The sequence below is a fragment of the Pocillopora verrucosa genome, chromosome 9 (genome assembly GCF_036669915.1).
Source record: "Pocillopora verrucosa isolate sample1 chromosome 9, ASM3666991v2, whole genome shotgun sequence".
NCBI classification, from domain to species: Eukaryota; Metazoa; Cnidaria; class Anthozoa; order Scleractinia; family Pocilloporidae; genus Pocillopora; species Pocillopora verrucosa.
Genome location: NC_089320.1, coordinates 2104522 through 2124980, shown reverse-complemented (window position 1 = coordinate 2124980; position 20459 = coordinate 2104522). Strand labels below are relative to the sequence as shown.

Genomic DNA, 20459 nt, shown 5'->3' with positions numbered 1-20459 from the left:
CATCTTAATATGCCAAAGTTGTGTTTAGTAGAGAGAGCTGAACGGGGTTAACCGTTAATCATAAGACGGTAAAAATTTTTAGCCGTAAGACGAAAACATTGCAAAAAAGAAATAAAAAAAAAAGAAAGAAAAAATTTTTAGAATTACGATGAGTCAATATTTCAGAATCATATCCTGGTATGGTTTTGTTTTGTGGCTAATGTAGTTGCAAGGTTATCTACACCAAGATTGAAAACTATATCGAAAAAATATCGGCTCTGATAGACGGTGAAAGTGAGCGAGCAAAAGTGTTTTACAACGTTGCTGGAGGTTAATTTTAACCTTTTAAATTAACTGAAATAAAATTTTGACATTTCTGATAAGCATAACGGAAAGAAATTAACGTTTGCCAGACAAAATTCTAACCATAAACCATGCAAGCCATCACTCATTAAGATCCACTCAATGTGGAAGTTGTTTTAAGATGCGTAATAACAGGAACTTTCGAAAAACAATTGTTTTCCAAAAGTTCTTATCATAAGAGAGCTGACACCAAGATATGAAGCTCGGACCTTTGTCTGAAATACCACTCTTGAATCATGAAAAATAAATGAGTTTTATTTAGAAAATTAAACAATATTCGGCTGCCTAATTTAGTAAAATGATTTTCTAAAATACTTGTAACCTGCACCTTGTTCCAAACATGTCAAAAATGGGTCAACCGTTGTCCCTAAAACAAATATCACGGACAAACAAAAAAGTAAACAGAAAATATAAATTTGGAGGTGTGCGATATGACAACGTCTCAAAATCGAAGACTTCTTGTCTTGTGGCAATATAATTGCAAGGTTATCTACACCAATAAGGAACACAAAGACATTTGGCTCAGTTCCCGCTGAGTCATATTTAGCGAACCGTTACAGTCTTCCTTTCGCGTGTGTGAAATGAGTTGACAGACAGCTGACTATTATTACTAAAAATTACTAAGATTAAGATCCACATAATGTGGCAGATGTTTTAAAATGTGCAATAACAGGAACTTTCGAAAAACAATTATTTTCCAAAAGTTCTTATCATAAGACAACTTACACCAAGATATGAAGCTCGGACCTTTGTCTAAAATGCCACTCTTAAATCATGAAAAATAAATGAGCCGTTATTTAGGAGATTAAACAATATTCGGCTGTGTAATTAAGTGAGATGACTTTCTAAAATACTTTACCCTCAAGAACTCGCTTAACACACCAATGCAACATGGAACGCCTAGATTACAAAGTAAGCTGCATCAGGTTCTATGTGGCTTCATCTCAAACACACTGAACCTCTATATTATTCCGACTGCACTCGCCTAATTTAAATATTTTAGCCTAACTTCTGTTTTCCAACGCTTCGCTATTATCGCTTCAATTGTTTTCCGAGAGTTCCCGCTTTGAAACACTGCGACCACGAACTGGCTCAACTTTAACTGGGATAATTTCTTTCTAATCGAGCAAAAAAGAAATTGCAAAGGGCGATGAGTAAAGAAAATAAAAAAGTAAACACCAAAAGATACCGCAAATAGTAGAAAATTATGACTTTAGATATATGAAAATTCATATATTTGCACTGCGGTGGAGAGATGAAATTAAGAGATCCTTGCAGTTAAGAGCACTACTGAAACGAATAGTTGTAAATAGGACCTGAAAAAATTCAGGCCCGTACGGGACTTGAACCCATCAGCTCTGCAATAACGGTGCAATGCTCTACCAATTGAGCTAACAAGCCAACTGGGAGCTGGTCAATGAATTGGGTCCAAATAAACATCCAAGTGAATGATGGTCATGGGTTCAAATCCCGTACGGGCCCGAATTTTTTTCAGGTCCTATTTACAACTACTCATTTCAGTAGTGTTCTTAGCTGCGAGGATCTATTAATTTCATAGTAGAAAATTGATGACATTTTAATAAGAAAATATTTTAACATGCACCAAGCTTGGAGTTGCAATTAAAACGACTTTCGATAACATTTAGCTCCCAAGGAGCCGCTAAACACGCCACAAATAAAATTAAAATAACTAATGTAGACTACGAAACTGCCACGTAACATGCACCTTGTTCCAAACATGTCAAAAATGGGTCAACCGTTGTCCCTAAAACAAATATCACAAACAAACAAAAAAGTACCACTCTTAAATCATGAAAAATAAATGAGCCGTTATTTAGGAGATTAAACAATATTCGGCTGTGTAATTAAGTGAAATGACTTTCTAAAATACCCTATCCTCATGAACCCGCTAAACACGCCAATGCCACATGGGACGCCTAGATTACAAAGTAAGCTGGATCAGGTTCTATGTGGCTTCATCTCAAACACACCGAATCTCTATATTGTCTCAATTCCGACTGCACTCGCCTAATTTGCATATTTTAGCCTAACGTCTGTTTTCCAACGCTTCGCTATTATCGCTTCAATTGTTTTCCGAGAGTTCCCTCTTTGAAACACTGCGACCACAAACTGGTTCGACTTTTACTGGAATAAGTTCTTTCTAATCAAGCAAAAGAAAAGTTGCAAAGGGCGATGAGTAAAGTTAGCAATAAAGTTAACACCAAAAATTACTGTCAAATAGTGAGAAATTGATGAAATATGAAATTTCATTAGGAAAATATTCAAATGTGCGCCAAGCTTTCAGTTACAATTAAAACGACTTTCGATAACATCTAGCTCCCAAGAATCTGCTGAAAAGGCCCCAAAAAATTTCTTAAAAATAATGCAGACTACGAAACTATCACGTAACCTGCACCTGGTTCCGAACATGTCAAAAATGGGTCAACTGTTGGCCTTAAAACAAATATCAAAAAAAAAAAAAAAAAAGAAAACAAATGATTTCTTTCTAATCGAGCAAAAATTAGAGGAAATTGATGACATTTCATTTAGCAGAGTAATATTCCGCGAACCGTTACTGTCTTCCTTTCGCGTGTGTGGGATGATTTGACAGACAGCTGACTACTTCTAGGATCTTAAGTTTCTTAATTCATTGTGCGAGTGATGGCTCTCCTGAAAAGCATAATTTTTTTCATAACGAGCTGGAAAAGGAAAGCCAATTGAAAGATATAGGAAAAGAATTAAAATCGGAGAACACCGTTCTATTTCAGAATTTAACAGATATTTGAGCGAATACCTCGACACGAAGTTCGAGATAGAGTCATTTGAACCGAAACTCTATCGCCTTGTGGAAATTAGGAAGAAAACAAACAGGAAATTATTCTGCATTAATCCAACAACGACTTGATCTTGAATTAGCCTTGTCGCTTGCCTCTGAAGGTAAAAGCTGGTGAGTAAATGTGTTTTTGAACAATGAATTAGTTAAATTTTTTTAAGAAATGGTTCAAATAAATTTTCAGCATTTCTGTCGACCGTAACATAAAGAACATTTTCGTTTGCCGAACAATCAGATGGCCAACATTTGAATCGTTAGCCACATCCTCATAGATGTGAATACGAAGAATCTGGGCTGATTTGTTTCATCTCAGCCTACATTTTGTTTATTTGGCCGCACTATAAAGGTTCAAATTTGTTTCGATGTTTAAACACGATTCTTTAAGTAGATCGAAACGACAACACTTTGATGGTACCAAAAGATTCCAACCTAGTTATTAGCGTGTTGCAATTATTTTTGCAGATATATAGGGTATATATTGCAACAGTACAGATTTTTAAAAAATCCTTGATTTTAACCGTTCATGTTTGCAACTCAAAAACGAGTACGGTAACCATCATTATATCTAATTGTTTAAGAGCGTCTTAAAGTGAAGTGTTCCAAGGGTATATTAGATGTTTTGATCATCACCAAGGGGTCTTAAGAGCTGTGCTTTAAAAAAACAAGCAAGAAGATTAAACAACTTGGTTTTTATCCCTAAAAGCTTAATATTACTTTATTGTTATGTTTACCTCGTGTAGTTATCAATGAAAGAGTACACAGTTAATTCCATCGAGAAAAAAGATTAAAATGAGCTCTCTTAGTCCTGGCACAGATAGTTTTCTCATCCTTCTCAGTGGTCGTTTGATGCACAAGTGCGAAAAATACACTGTTCATATTTATCTGAATCTGAACGGTATTCCATATGTTGGAAATCTTTTAATCAAAGTTAAAAACTGTATATCATATCAATCCATTGATATCACAAATAACCACCCCTTTAGGAAAAGACAGTGGCTAATTATATGCTATGCAGGGGCTTACGCGTTGTAAACTTTATAGTTCCCTCTAGACATCATTTCAGCTTCAGTTGACTGTGGCAACCTGCGGATTAAAGTGTTTTACACCTCAGAGTAAGACTTATCAGAGTCAGTTTAGGAAACAACGGGTTTTATTTTCCAGGTATGTGTATAAGTTTATTCATATCTTGTTTTAAACTTTGCCATTTTGGAAAAGGCGAAAATGAACTATGTCAGGAAAAGTTAGATGAAAACTTACGCCTCCATAGTGGCATTTTATCACCTTCTTTATCCTACAGAATGCAGAATACGCTCTGAAATTACAATAAGCTAGCCTATGACCAAAGTTAATTGCAGAAAACTAAGCACAAGTATCATCGAATGTTGCTTATTTGTGAAGTTTCCTTATTAGGTAGTTTTTTCACGTTTCGAAATATAAAATAATTTTAAATAGAAGATCAAACGGATGTTTCGCCGATGTCAAGAAGGAAGTCCAGTGAAAACCACTCCACATTTTTCCTTTCCTCGTAGATACTTCTCCATGTAAAACCTTTCAGCTTTTGAACAAAGACGGTTTGATTTATCATCCCATCTTCTTGATATCACGTGCAAGCTGTAAAAATTTGAAGGAAAATTAAATTGTCATATCAGTCTCTTTTCTCGTAAACTAACGGCTTGTGAAAAAGACTTTAAGAGTAGAGAGAGGAGAGACGGAGTCTAAAAGGACAACGTTTCGTTTTTTTTAATTACCCATGGAGGAATTTTCTCCTCAGAAACATTGGAGTGGATGATTATTTCTCTTTTGTCATTAATTTCAAATGGAACGTCAAAACTACAAGTCTGCCTCGACGAACTTGCTTTATATGATCCTTTTCACATAAACTGCGGTGTTATACAGGGATTTCTGGCCCTGAGAAAAGCTGCAACAACACACGTGAAAAAATATCGTACTTTTTACGTGTGTTGATATAGCCAATCAGCCACTGAACGTCACTTGCCTTTGGCGCCACTCGGTCAGGTTGATGAATGAATGGCAAAGTCTTCACGATTCTCAATACAAGTTGTTTATCGGAGCTTTCGTGAATTAGGGTGGCTAAAACACTTTAAAAAATCCGTATCGCTGACAGACAATGAGGTTCAAACTTTCCTAGAAGGGGAAGAAAACCAATATACTTAAAGAAAATTACAACCATTGTTGTTTTTGTTATCATGATTCAACGCATTTTTCCATCTTAGGAGTTAGCGCCAACGCACTCTGCGGTTGTCATTCGGGGTTTGTCGACTCATATTTTCATTCATGGTGTTTATATGATAAACAAAATAATACATGGTTGCTATCGAGTTAAACGCTCGAAGAGAAATTCCATATTTACGCGCGCCCATGTAATATTCTCTATGTATTTCCCTAGTATTTTTGAGTGAGCTTATTTTCAATATTTTTCTTGCTCATTAATTTTTTTGGATTTTATCAGCTTTCCCATACTCCCTCGGACTTGTCCAATAACCCGCCCTTTTAATTAATTCTTTTTCAATGAAAATACTCACCATATTTTCGCAGGTGTCATAGATCTGTTATTCTTCATATGGCTGGTCGACAAGCTTCGTTTTTTACTGCACTGTTTTTCATTTCTCTCGTGTTCCGTGACATTACCAGTCAGCGATGTCACGAAATATACTCCATTTATCAAATGATGCTTCAGGGCCATACCTATAAGACGTTCAATACTACACCAGGTACGCCGGAATGCAGAGACATTTGTCTCGCTGATGACAGATGTCAAAGCTTTAATGTCGTCATGTTCATTGCAATATGTGAGTTAAACAACCGAACTAAAGAGGCCAGACCAGAGGATTTTGTCAAGGACGAGTACAGATATTACATGGCAAAAGGTCCAAAACGAGGTAATAGAACTTGCAAATATAAAATAGTAGGGTGTGCTTACGTTTATGGATTTTGCGTTATTAGCTACTGATGTCTCTAACTTTTGTTCAGCTAAAGTGAAATATTTCCATTTCAGTTCCCCTAGGATCAATCCGTGAGCTGCCTGCTGAATCGTGCAAGGAAATCAAGGCGAGTGAAGGAGGACAAGCAGTTAACGGTAATTATTGGCTGGATTCTACAAGATCTGGGAACTCTATTTTAGCTCGCTGCGACATGAAGACAAAAGGTTAGTATCCGTTTATGTAAATTAACGTATGCATGCTTATGTATAGATGACAACGAATGTAAGGAAGGCCTGCATGGTTTTCATGTAAATGCCATTTGTGACAACACTGAGGGCTCATACAACTGTACATGCAAACCGGGATTTATTGGAGACGGAAGAAACAGCTGCAAAGGTATCGACAAGGACAGATATTACATGGAGAAAGGTCCACAACGAGATGGTAGAACTTGCTGAGGTTAAGTAATAGTAATTCACTAAAGAGGAGAGAGAGAGGACATTCACTTTCTAGTTCTCTGATGAGAATGTAAGTCTAAAATTCACATAAAAACGTTTCTCAGCATTGTGATACATATTTGGTAGAGAAAAGTTATTAGACTACTTATTTAAGCGCGCTAAGGTAACGTAAAGAAATGGCATGGGTCACCTGGCGTTCATGGATTTTACGCTGCTTGATGGTAACGATTACTATTCTTATTCTTTTCCACCACCTCAGCATGATCCGCACCCAAAGTCTGCATTAGTTATTTCCTATTGTTTTAGATAGGGAAGGAAAGCAATAAACACTGGTAAAGAAGGTAAAGATAAGCCTAACCGCTTATTTCATTTACTCCTATTTAGAATGTGGGCCTGTTGGTGTGACAGACAATAATACAATTCCAGATGTCAAAATGACAGCGAGCAGTTCTCACAGTAGTTCTCAGTATCCACACTACGGCCGACTGAACGAAACCAGGGGAGCAGGAGGGTGGTGTCCGAAGAATATATCTGATAGAACAGAATATCTTCAAGTTGATATGGACGAAGTGCGTTCTGTTTGTGGTGTGGCCACACAAGGAGTACTGCGTTTGACTGAATGGACCACCAGCTACAAACTACGATTCTCTACAGACGGTATAACTTGGAGCACTTACAGGGAAACGAATTTCGAAAAGGTATGGAGAGAACTGAAATTAACATTTTTTGCAATTAACAAAGTGTTTGAAGTCAATGCAAATAAGTAGTAAACAGAAATACACTCAGTTGCTGAATTTGGACACTTATATTCATTGGCTACTGCAGCAGAGAACGTCGACGGAAATGATAAGCTTGTGAAGTATGGCGGGTTGGCTTGAAATCCTGAAAGGTATCTGATGTGTCTTTTATAGAATGCTTCAAAAGACTTAGGATCTTTTTTTTCTTGCCGTTGTGGTGCGTGAAGTCGAAGCGATTTAGAAATTAGTCGAGCACGTGTTGCTATGACTTTTCCATCCAGTATATATAATTATAACATTTCTCATGACGTTGTTTTCCGGATTTTGTGAGACAGGAGGTCTCCGTTCCGTCTCTCTTTCTGTCCCTAACCTTGTCTTTGTCGTGGGTTCATTTGGTTTTCTTTTGTTTTTGTTTTATTGTTGTTTGTTTATTTCACTTTTGCAAATCATGATGGTAACATAATATGTGCACGCTTCAAACAATAGCTTAGATGTCAGCAGCGTTTGTATTCGGGAAAAGACTCAACAACAGCCGTCTTGCAGCTGGATAAAGGAACTTATCGTGTCACTTTGACCATCTTCTTTTGGCTATCGGATGATGAGTAATAAAAACATCCATAATAAAAAAAAAAGAGTGAAAAAAGTGACGGAAAAATGACCTCTGTTTGGAAAGGCTGGGCCCCAATGCAATAGAAGACAAAATGATGTAAAGATGTGAGCAGTTAAGACCTGTTCAAATGGCCCCCGCACTTCCCCTCCCCCTCCTCCCGGTAACTCCTTATTTAGCTGTATATAGAATTGGTGCACCATACCAACTTGAAGTTGTTCAATTTCTTTGTTCGTTTTTCTCGGTTTGCTTTATTCCAGGTGTTCACAGGAAACTCAAATCAGACCAGCATCGTGAAACATTCACTCAGAAATGACTTCAAAGCCAGATACGTTCGGTTTTATCCTGTAACATTCTATGGTTGGCCATCTTTGAGGGTTGAAATATTTGAGCTTAAGTAATACTTCAAAGGGTTAGTATATATGTGTAGTCACTCTCTAACACAAAAACTAAAGGATCAAAAATATATTCACAGAGTTTAAAATAAGAAAATCAACATTAGCAAGTAATTAACCTAACAAACTAATTAACAAACTAATCATTCCCAGACGAGAATCCAGGATTTTTTGTAGGAGTGGGTGCACCATAAACGAATCACCTAACTGACGTCTCTGACGAACAGAAGGGCTGATACTCGAAAAGTCAGTGCTAACTTACCATTTTCACTGCGTTTAACATAAATTCTGTAACCTCATGTTTTACTTCAACGCAAATAATTCACGCATTTTTATTTTTTATTGTATCGTTACTTTTTTTACAATTATTTTGCACCATACTAGTTATATAAGAAAGCAGCAGATTATCTCAGGGGGAGGTAGGTGTGCACCTCCTGTACTCCTCCCCTAGATCCGCCCCTGACCACACCCCCTTCGCTGCAGCATGATGAAACAGTCATACAGAATAAAGGTAAAATGGAAAAAGTATTCCAGATCTGTACTGAAAGATGTGTAAGTCCACTGTGTTTTTTTTCATTAAGCATTATGCTTAGCTGCTAACGGTGTGAGTTTTCTTTTCTCATAAGTTAGTAGTGTATGAAACTAAAAACAAGAGATACAGTAGAATCGAGATTCCTGAGGCATGGATACCTGTCACTTAAAAGCAGAGTACTCAGCCAAAAACAAAGCAGATCTCCAGGAGAACAACATTAACTTGTCAAACATGGGTGAACCAACAGGAGCACGTTAAAACAAACCAAGAACAGCTCAATATGCTACACTAATAGCCATGGGTGACTATTCAATGTCATTACATAATGAAGAAAAGTAGTAAAGCTGTCGTACGAACGCGATTTGCAGATGATAGCTTGACTCTTCTTATTATAGATTCGCTTTTTTGGGAGAAAACTGGTTTCATGTCCATTTAGTACCTAGGATCTGTTTTTTCAAGCACTCGCTGATATTATTAGCTGAATCCACCAAAGAGGTCTTCATACCTCTCTGGTATTTGATTTAAAACATGAAAGATTGATCGCATCACATATTTTATTCGAACTGTTAGACAGACACGTTTGTAATATTATCTAGTTAAGAAGGAATTAAAATTGCAATAAACTACAGTAATTCAACTTTTTCTTTTGTGTGTGTGTGTGTGAGTGTGTGTTACTACGCCTTTTTTTCAAATTCCAGTCAAACCACAACAGCTTCGATGGAAGACACCTGTCAAGCTCGATCATCGACACAGAACCTGAGTACCGGAGTTTATGGCCTTACTAAACCATAGCTTGCACAGCTTTTAAGACATGCAATTAAACATTTTGATAATTGCAGCGGATTGAGTATAAATCAATTCATTGGGCTGTTTTGTCATTTTTTTTTCAGTTTTTCTTGTTACTAAACTCAAACCATCAAGTTATTAAATCAGTCTTAGCTGACAATTTCCCATTAAATTCCTACCGGTTTAACTACTTCGCTAATGTATTAAAGTAATTTCTAATGAATTATATAAAAACAGTGGAATTTGGTATTGATTTCGTCAATCTGTTTACGTTAAGCCACATATATCCAAAGGCAATCCAGTTGGGTCAATAGAGAAAATAATTTTGCATAGAAACTATACAAAACAACAGCATAATATAAACCGTGCGAATAGATGAATGCATTATTGAAATCTCTCATAATTATCATGATCCGATGAAACATGCGCACAACTTACTAGTTGACAACATAATTCCCCAAGTATTTCAACTCGATTTGGTTCCTCGCCGCTTCGGGCATCAGAAATAACTTAACTGTCATTACTACTCAGAAGTCGCTACTCATTGTGAGGGACGCTTGCGCACTCGGTATTCTCGGTGTTCCCTGCAGCTTATATGATTTGAAATAAAAGGCCAGCATGGTTGCCATGTCAATGCCATTTGTAGCAACACGACGACGACGACGACGACGCTGGCGAATGACAAAACTTCCTTCTGATCGTAAGTTGTTTATTGAGGGATGTGATGCTGTCAACAACTTAATTCGTGATTCCAAGAAGAATTATTTCGCATCATTAATCAATGAGAATCAGTCAAATTATAAACAGCTTTTTAAGATAATTGATAAACTACTACAAAGGAAAACAGATATTCAATATCCCCCCTGCAAATCGCCCACTGATCTTGCTAACAAGTTTATTAAGTACTTCACTACAAAGATAGATAGAATACGGGGTCATATAACGACTGCTGCTTTCCCTCATCGAGATACAGTTGCTGTTGTTGACAACGCCTGTCCACATTCTTTTGATATTTTCAAAATGGTAACAGCGGATGAAGTTCATACATGTATCATGAATCTGGCTGCTAAGTCATGTGCTCTTGATCCTCTTCCTGGTTATGTTACAAGAAATGCACTTAGTGTTCTGTTGCCTTTCATTTCCAAAATCATAAATATCTCATTGGAATCTGGTCAGATGCCTTCGCAACTCAAGGTTGCAATGTTACGCCCGCTCCTTAAGAAATCTTCTTTGGATCATACTCAATTCTGCAATTATCGTCCGGTATCGAATCTTTCATTTATTAGCAAAGCAATTGAAAAATTGGTAGCTAATCAACTTATCTCCTACATTAACGATTATGAGTAAAATGAGACATTCCAGTCGGCGTACAAGAAATATCACAGTGCTGAAACTGCACTTATTCGTGTTCACAATGATATTCTTTCTGCCATTGATAATCGTCGAATCGTAATTTTGCTGTTGTTAGACCTTTCCGCTGCCTTCGATACAGTCGATCATACCATCCTCCTCTCTCGTTTACGTGTACGGTTTGGGATAGCTGGGAAGCCTCTATTATGGTTGCAATCTTATTTATCGAATCGCACGCAATATGTCTCCGTTGATGGCGGTACTTCGACGAAACATGACCTTAAATGTGGAGTGCCACAAGGATCGGTTTTGGGACCCATTTTGTATTTGCTTTATACTTCACCGCTTTCAGATATCGTAAAGAAATTTAACCTGAGCTATCATTTTTATGCTGACGACTCACAGCTTTACTTGTCTTTCCAACCAACCGTTCTGGGTGATAGGGATCTAGCGGTTTCTAGCATCGAGAGCTGTGTGGATGAAATCAGTCATTGGATGATGGTTAATCGTCTTAAATTAAATAAAGACAAAACTGAATTATTGGTAATTTCCGCTAAACATCTTCCAAGACCACTCCTTCACGAAATTTCAGTTGCTGGTGAGACTATTCCTTCCGTGCAAAAGGCGAGGAATATCGGCACTATGTTCGACAACCATTTTTGCTTTAAGGATCATATTACTGACATTTGTAAATCTTCATTTTATCATTTGCGAAATATTAGCTATATCAGGAAATATCTTTCAGCGACCACTACTGAATTGCTGGTTCATATGTTTGTATCTTCGAAGCTGGATTACTGTAATTCCCTTTTGTATGGCCTACCAGCCTACGCTATAAAAAGGCTACAACACGTCCAGAATGCCGCGGCGCGCCTCGTCACACTTACAAAAAAGCATGATCACATTACGCCTGTTCTTTTCAATCTTCATTGGCTTCCCGTTAACCAACGTATTATTTTTAAGATTTTACTTATAACCTACAAGGCACTTAACAACCTGGCACCGTCGTACATTTGTGATCTGCTTACATCTTACACCCCATCGCGTCAACTACGCTCATCATTCAAGCACCTTCTGGTTTCTCCATCCTATAACTTGAAAACATATGGCGCAAGATCCTTTTCTGTAGCAGCACCATCATTATGGAATGCTTTGCCAAGTGAAATTAGAAATGCTCAGTCTGTGTCTGTTTTTAAACGTAGATTAAAAACTTTACTCTTTAGAAAAGCCTTTTATAATTAATATTAGCTGTCTTAAGTGTTAATGTTTAAGTTTTTTTCTTGTAGGCGCCTTTGAACAGTAGGATACTGGCGCGGTATAAATCTTTTATTATTATTATTATTATTATTATTAACACTGGGGGATCCTACAACTGTACATGCAAACCGGGATTTATTGGCGACGGAAGAAACAGCTGCAAAGGTACGGTTGTTATCTGTTATTGTCTTTGTCATTTTCATTATCATCTCCATTAGAATCCTTTACGGCTCCCTTTCCCCTAGCCTTCGCCCAATGTTTTGTACGAATCACAGATAGCTTAATTATAATGTACAAGAGAAATTGTTCACAAGGTCTTGTGAGAAGTAAGTTACCGTTGATCAGGCGACCAGTGAAAGAGAAACGCATATATTTTTTTAGTTCATTTACGAGGGGAGAGTATACTTTGACGTGGGAAACAGCTTAAAATGTCGTTTCGGCAGGATTTTTGCACAGATGACCTCCGAGGGGATCAGCGATGATCTCCTCGTCATCACAAAGACCATCGCCAATTTAGAAGATTGGTAATTGCGCGGTCAAAAAAAAATCGCGAAAGCGATATATCACAAAAAGTTTTCGAGCTCGTAAAGCTCAACAATGAGTTTGAAAATTGCCTAAACCCAGCAAGTGCTAATAAGTTCGTTATTTTAAATCGCTACGAACTGAAATTTTTACACAGTGCGAATACTGGTTAACGATTTTTTCTCCATGGAATATGGTCATATGGTTCGCCCGTAACAAGGGCGAACTTCATGGAGCTACTTCTTTCTACAATAAGCTCCACAAGTTTCAATTTTTGAGATATCGGCAAAACAATTTCCTAAATCTGTGAGGTTAGGAAAGGTGTGGACGTACCACTCACCAATCGGAGATTTACTATTATGTTTGGTTGAAATGATTAGTAAGGACGTAGAAACGAGGGGAAAATTGCATTTTTTCTTTAAAAACTTGGAGTTTCTGACATATGGTATTTTTTGATATTAATAAAGTCACGGCTTTTTTTTTTTCTTGTAATTCGAATGTTTGGTCAAAGAGCTTACTCTTTTCCATGATAAAGGATATGTCCACAGACATACAAATCGCCATAGATAATTCCAATGGCCAATTTTTGTGATAACGATACAGCATTGTCTTACATTTGAGAATTTATAAAATGAATGGACCTACAATTCACCAAAAGGTGATCATTGTGCTTGCCTCTCAGCGTAGAGTTCGTAGACCATGTTTTTAAATCATTGCAGCTTGATCCACGCTCAAAGTCTATACTAATTAAATCATATTGTTCTTCATTAGGAAGCAAAAAAATGAATTCAGGAAAATATAAGCCTTACTGTTTGATTCATTTTACTCTCATCTAGAATGTAAGCCTGCTGGCGTGGCAGACAAAAATGCAATCTCCGATGCCAGAATGACAGCAAGCACATTCAATGAAGCAAGACATAATCCGAAGTATGGACGACTTCATGAAAGGAGGGGGCATGGAGCATGGTGTCCTAAGGCCAAAACTAACAGAAAAGACTATCTTCAAGTTGATATGGGTACAGTGCTGTCTGTTTGTGCTGTGGCTTCCCAAGGAGAAAGGATATACCCTTCGTGGACCACTAGCTACAAACTGTACCTATCCACAGCCGGTGTAACCTGGAACGCTTACGAGGAAACTAGCACTGCGAAGGTTTGATCGGCAACTGTTAGTAATGATTATAGGACCGGGAAGTGTCCAATTCAGTAAATTACAAAAGCGACTTAACACAAAATTGCAAATTTCTGTCGAGCGTTTTCAACATGAGCCATTAGGCTCAGAGGATTGGGTAACCACCCCCTACGTTACCGACGTAAAACTGTATTGTATTGTATTGTATTGTATTGCATTGCATTGCATTGCATTGCATTGCATTGTATTGTATTGTATTGTATTGTATTGTATCGTATCGTATCGTATCGTATCGTATCGTATCGTATTGTATTGTATTGTATTGTATTGTGTTGTATTGTATTGTGTTGTATTGTATTGCACCACTGCCAGCAAGACTGTGAATTGTTGCTATTCGTGAATATGATTACTGGCCGAACGTGCCAAAACCGTTTTCAAGCGGAAGAAACAAAATAGCTATCAGTAGATGCATTCATGAATAGCAGTTCACTTTTTTTTACAGGAAAATGGACCCAATAGTCTGCTGATAACTATCACGATTTCGAGATCTTTACCAATACATTAAGTGAAGCAAATTATAAATGATAAAGGATTGACGTTAAAAGAGTAAAATAGTGCAGAGGTTTCGTTCCAGAGTTTTGAGCAGCTCTTAAGCTTGTATTTCTTTCACAATAAAGCTTTTGGAAATATCTTAAGTTTTTTTTACTGCGACAGCATTCAAGATAAAAAGGTTACAGTTCTATCATAGATTATTCATAAAGATGTCCCGTCTAAAGTTACCTAGATACTTTAAATGCAGCATAAGTTTCCTAGCCAGCATTGATGTAAGTTAGATCGTCTTCCCCACCTCAACCTTTCCATAAAACATTTCCCTTAAGACTTACATCATGCGTTGTCGAACTACACTATTTTCTCGTTATGTTGTATGTATTTTTTCCTCTTCCAGGTTTTCCCAGGAAACTCAGACCGACACAGCGTCGTAAAGCATTTCCTCACTACTGACGTCATGGCCAGATACGTTCGGTTTTATCCCGTCACGTACCACAATTTCCATGTTTGAGAGTTGAAATATTTGTGCGAAAATGATGGCAATTATCAATTCTTTCTTTTTTGAACAATTTAAATGCATATAAAAAATAACAAACAATGCGAACTGCTCAAGCCAAGATGGCAATATTCAGTGTGAATTGTGGAATAACCTGATCACCAACAGAATATGCCGTTACATAGTTAAGTATAAAAGTTTATTTTTCGACCACTTTTCAAAAATTTCAAACAGTGAGGAGTCCTTATTGCTTTGGTTTTTATCGAAGAAGTTTCTTTACTGTTTTACTCTATATGTTTTATTTTTGCAAACTTCCAGACGTTTATGTTCCAATGCTAAAGCTGACATCATGATAATCACAACGGGGTCTTAAGGCTGTTTTGTAATATAGAAACAAGAAGATTGAGAAACTTTAGTTCAATATCCCGGGATAACAGGACTGAGTCAGCCTTAATAGCTAATTCTTCACTGCTATGTCTACCCAGCTGTAATCAATTTAGAACAAAACAAACAGTTTATTCAGCCGAAAAGAAAAGCTTACAAAAAGCTTATATATGGTGACGCCTAAACCTATCTCTTCCTTTTCAGTTGAAGCATGATATAAAAATGCGCGAAATGAGTTGGTCAGGGACCTGGATCTAGATTCCCCGTTCTAGCAACCTGTTCATCAAGTCAAACTCAACAGTGTCAGCCTTATCTCTTTACACCCTAAGTATGACCAGCATCTAATCACTCCTTACAGTTATACTGCTGAATCATCCATAATATCATGAGAATAAATTAAAGGAAATGATCACCAACCAAAGAACGCCAAGTTTGGAAAAGATATTAACTGTTTCCACAGATCCAACAAAGATGCACCCCTGTAAAGAAGAACGGTGGCTAATTATTTACCCAGAGTTTTATCGTGATGTTTTTTCGGTTCCTCTAAACAACAATTTAGCCTTAAAAAAACGCCTAATTTGAAAAGATATTAACTGTTTCCACTTATCCAACAAAAATGCACCCCTGTAGAGAAAAACGGTGGCTAATTATTTACCCAGAGGTTGTTCGTGATGTTATTTCAATTCCTCTAAACATCAGTTTAGCCGTAAAACACAACTCCGCCTAGTATGAAAAAGATACTAACTGTTTCCACTGGTCCAACAAAGATGCGCCCCTTTAAAGAAAAACTTTGGCTAATTATTTATTGGGAGTTTGTTCGTGATGTTATTTCATCCCCTCTAAACATCAATTCAGCTCCATTTAGCCGTAAAACAAAACAACTCCTAGTTTGAAATAATATTAACTGTTTCCTGTAACGTCCCGCTCATCCAACAAAGATGCACCCCTGTCAGGAAAGACAATGGCTAATTACCTGTTAAAATTGGTTGTTCGTGGTGTAGTACAATTAGCTCCAGTTGTCCGTACAACACAACAATGCCTAGTTTGAAAGAAGATGTGAGCTGTTTCTAATAATATCTGAATGATCCAACCAAGATGCACCCCTGTAAAAAAAAAGAGGAGGTGGCTAATTATATAAAATATATTAACGTTTCCCAATAACATCGTACTATTCAAACAACGATATACCACTGTGAGGAAAGACAGTGGCTAATCATCTGTTACGTGGTTGTCCGTGGAATGATATAACTTCGAATTCCTCCGAGAGAATATTGCTCCCTCTTAACATCCTGTCAGTTTCAGTTAGCTGTTGGCAACCTACTTTTGGCAATAATGCTTCACACCCTGAAAAAAGACTAAACGGAGTCAGTTAAAGACCCAACGTGTACTTTTAGCCAGGTAGGTGTATCTTCTTTCCATAGTTTGTTATAAAAATCACTTTTTTCAGATGAAAACTAAAAGTAGTATTTTATCCTCACCGAAATTTTAAATGATGAAATTGAATTAATCACTAAAGAGATGAATCCGAATCTATTATTTCATCAAGGAAAAGATTCGTATTTTTTTTTCCTTAAAATCTTCTACAAGCTGTCAAAAATTAATTTTTTTACACAGTTCCTCACCTTTTCCCGCAAACTGATCGCTAGCAAGAAAGACTACAAAAGGTTGAGGGCCGGATTTTAAAGCGACAAAAAATTCCTTTTTCCTCGATTACCCAAAGAGGAATTTTCCCCAAAATGATATTAGACAGCTTTTTTCTTTCTTTTATTTTTTTTTGAAATTTTGATGCCGTAAGTCTGTCGTGGCTTAATATTGTGTGAGAGATTATTTATTGGAAGATTACTAGGTGCGTCTTCATTTAGATATTTGTTTGTTAACATTATTATCACTTGGACTTCACCAGCCTTGCCATCCTCCTTTTAGATTTTCAAATACTCCTCCCAGTTAAATCAAAAACTTTTTCCATGAAAACGCTCGCCTTCTTCTTCGCAGGTATCACAGATCTGATATGCATATGGCTGATTGGCAGGCTTCATTTTTTACCGCGCTGTTTTTCATTTCTCTCGTGTTCTGTGACATTGCCAGGCAGCAATGCCACGAAAAACACTCCATTTATCAAATGATGCATGAGGGCCAAACGTATAAGGGCCTGTTTACATGGAGGTGGGGGACCCCAGGTAGGTGAAGTAACCCGCCTGTCTATATAATTTCTTATTTATTTTGATCACGTTTACATGATAGGTGGGGTCTGGTCTGCCAGGTAGGGTTACCCTGTCGGCCGGGGTGACAATTTGCCATGTAAACGTCTCAAGGTGGGGTAACCCGCCTACCTGGGGTCGCGTTCATGGCAAATTCGGCAAGACTTTTGCATGGATGACCTCTGAGGGGTTTAGCCATGATATCCTCGTTATCACAAAGGTCATCTCTCGTTTGGAAGATTGGTTTTTGAGCGGTCACAAAAAAAATCTTGAAAGGTATATATCACAAAAAGTTTTCGAACTTTTATTTATTTTTTATTTCTTTTATAAAATGTATCGTGAATTGCGCGCACTCGTGCCGATGACGTAAGCTGTGTGCATTGTAACTCAACAGTGCACTCGTGTGACGTAAGGCGCAAGCTTTATGGAAATTTATAACATGCTTGCCCTATATAAGTCCTATTGAGCCGCTATGAACAAAATCTTTATTTAGGCACGCCCGTGCGTAAATAAGATGACCTGAGCGTTTTTTTTTACCTGAGTCCTCTACTGCAGCCGTAACTGTTCGTAAAAATAACAGTGTGGTGGTTGCCCAGGAAGAAACTGCAAGTTTCCTGCAGTCTGTCTTCTCCAATTGCACCGTACACGGCAGCGTAAACATTATTTTGAACAATCAAAACCCTTGATAACTTCGGGTCTTTGACTTTTAAAACATTTTTTAGCGACACGAGTTCATTTGGCTTTGATTTTCTCCATTTTCCCCGTAAATTTTGGGCTTTTCACTCACAGTTATCAGTTAACTGGATCAAATATTTTCGCTCAAACCCAAGTATAAAATGTGGCGTGTTTTTGACCAGCCAATAGGGACGTTTGTTTACTTTTTTTTGTGTGTTGTGAGAATTTTTCACCCTATCACAATAAAAGGCTTCTTCGCGCACATCCTTGTTGTCGCTCTGCTACAAAAGAATTTGCTCATGCTTTTAGCTGTGCGTATATCGATTTATGGATGTACTTGGGAAGTTTGGAGAGCACTGAAAAAGCTAGAGCTGCTCTCGGCTGCGCCTTGAGCTACTCTCAAGCATTTTACGTGCTCTCCAAACTTCCTGTGTGCATCCATAACTCGATATACGCACGCTAAGTATAAACAAATTCTTAAATAATGAACTCGTTCTGACCAATCACGGCGCACGCATTTCTCTGAACATTTTATAATGTTTCGTAAGGAATGGGCTATTGATGAACTGTTTCGATACAGAAACGTATTATCTTCTCAAAGGACTTGGCTTTGTCAATCACTACATAAACTACACAAGCTAAGCAATTCAGTAGGTTGTATTCCTGTCTCTGAGCCCCACTGTCGTAGCCAAACAAGATATTATGGCCATTACATCAAATTATGTTTATCTTCTATTAAGATCTTTCCCTGGAATAACTTTGTTGCATGAAGCACAATGCTAAAAATCCTACAAGCTAAATTTAAAAAAAACGCAGTCGAATTAACCTTAGCATCTGACGTAATAGAAAAAGAAGATTTTAGATGAGTAAAATACAAGAAAGGAAGTGTCTCTTAAATTTTTTTTTTTATCCTGATGTCTCATTCCAAATAACGCTCGAGTATAGTATAAAATACCTCTATCACATAAGTCAATATATAAAGGGACGTACTTTATAAAAAAGAAGGAAGCGAGAGTTACGAGGAAATTGATGTCACGTTTAGCCGTGACAGAGGCGCCGGTATACTTTAAAACATACTAAAGAGTTGCTTTCGGTCAGCTTCCATCGTTCATGAGTTTTCGAGATCTTTCTTTCCCGGTGAGTGCCGGCTCAGCTCTGTCTGTTTTATGTTTGCTTCTTTACTCTGCTAAATTCATTCCAATCGAAACGAAGTTCAATAACTATGAACAAAGGTTGAAGACTGTAAATGAACAAGAGATGGCACTAGCCTCGACTGAAGAGGGTAACCACTGACTCTCAGTTAACTAAATACACGGTTATCCAGTTTGTTGCAGGTCATATTTCGTCAATGTCTTGTGTCACTTTTCTTTTCGTAGCAAATTCCTCGCTACTATCGCTTTAATTGTTTTGAGAGAGAGAGTGCACCTCTTCGAAAAAATGAGGCCACTAATTAGACCACTGGACTTTTCTAGAATAACTTCGATCTATTCGAACAGAAGTGGAGTAGTAGAAGGAAGATTAAAATTAAAAATAAACACCAAAACATTACTGTCAAATGACGGCAAAGTGATTGAATTTCAATAACAAAAAATCGTAACATGCGCCAAGCTTTGTGTCCAAATTGAAAATAATTGATGAAATATGAGAGGGAGCCCTCTAAAGCCCATAAAGGTCGGACGCGAATATTTTATTTGACTTATGGAATGAAACCGTGATAGTAGATTGCGTTTGTCATGTTAGCCACTTGGGCGTGCAATTGACCCATAGGAGTTTGGAAATATTCAGCATTGAATCATAGCAATTCATTTTCACATAGCTTTTGTAGTAGAAAAATGGCTGGTCGGTTTCGTTCTCAAAATTTAAAGAGTAAAGAAGAAGAGACCAGTCTACTCTCGGAAGCCACTCCGAAAGCAATACAATACAACACTAAATGGGGTAGAAAAGTCTTCGAGGAATGGTAGCAGCGGCGGCAGAATACATGTACAGTGTTAGAAGTCGGTAGAGTGGTCGATCTGAAATGCGAAGATGTTCAAGATCTGACCATTCCACAAGAGCATATGTGGCCGAATATGTTAAACTTTTGGTTGGGCAAGTTCGTTTGTGCGGTGGCCAAGCAAAATGGAGAGCGTTATCTGTCCACTTGCGATCGCTTTATTTGTTAATTTGTGCGATTAACCGTCAGTTGATTGAGATGGAAGGAGAGGATGCATTAAACGTTCTCAATAAACCTGACAAGAGACAAGTAAAGTGTTACGTGTTTTGAATGC

General features: G+C 37.5%; 2 protein-coding genes and 1 non-coding gene across 3 annotated transcripts; 2 read left to right on the top strand and 1 right to left on the bottom strand.

Annotated features, from left to right (window-relative positions):
• Positions 1-1670: 1670 nt before the first annotated feature.
• Trnan-guu (transfer RNA asparagine (anticodon GUU)) lies at positions 1671-1743 on the bottom strand. The gene has a single exon. It is a non-coding gene; the product is annotated as a tRNA-Asn (tRNA).
• Positions 1744-2960: 1217 nt separating this feature from the next.
• On the top strand, positions 2961-9408 carry LOC136283428 (retinoschisin-like). The gene is made up of 6 exons (XM_066172282.1): positions 2961-3289; positions 4217-4336; positions 5732-6075; positions 6192-6341; positions 6960-7273; positions 8180-9408. Exons 3-6 carry the CDS (start codon positions 5757-5759, stop codon positions 8318-8320), a joined length of 924 nt encoding a protein of 307 aa, XP_066028379.1. The 5' UTR covers positions 2961-3289; positions 4217-4336; positions 5732-5756; the 3' UTR covers positions 8321-9408.
• Positions 9409-13647: 4239 nt separating this feature from the next.
• LOC136283615 (lactadherin-like) lies at positions 13648-14950 on the top strand. The gene is made up of 2 exons (XM_066172740.1): positions 13648-13911; positions 14837-14950. Exons 1-2 carry the CDS (start codon positions 13648-13650, stop codon positions 14948-14950), a joined length of 378 nt encoding a protein of 125 aa, XP_066028837.1.
• Positions 14951-20459: the final 5509 nt, after the last annotated feature.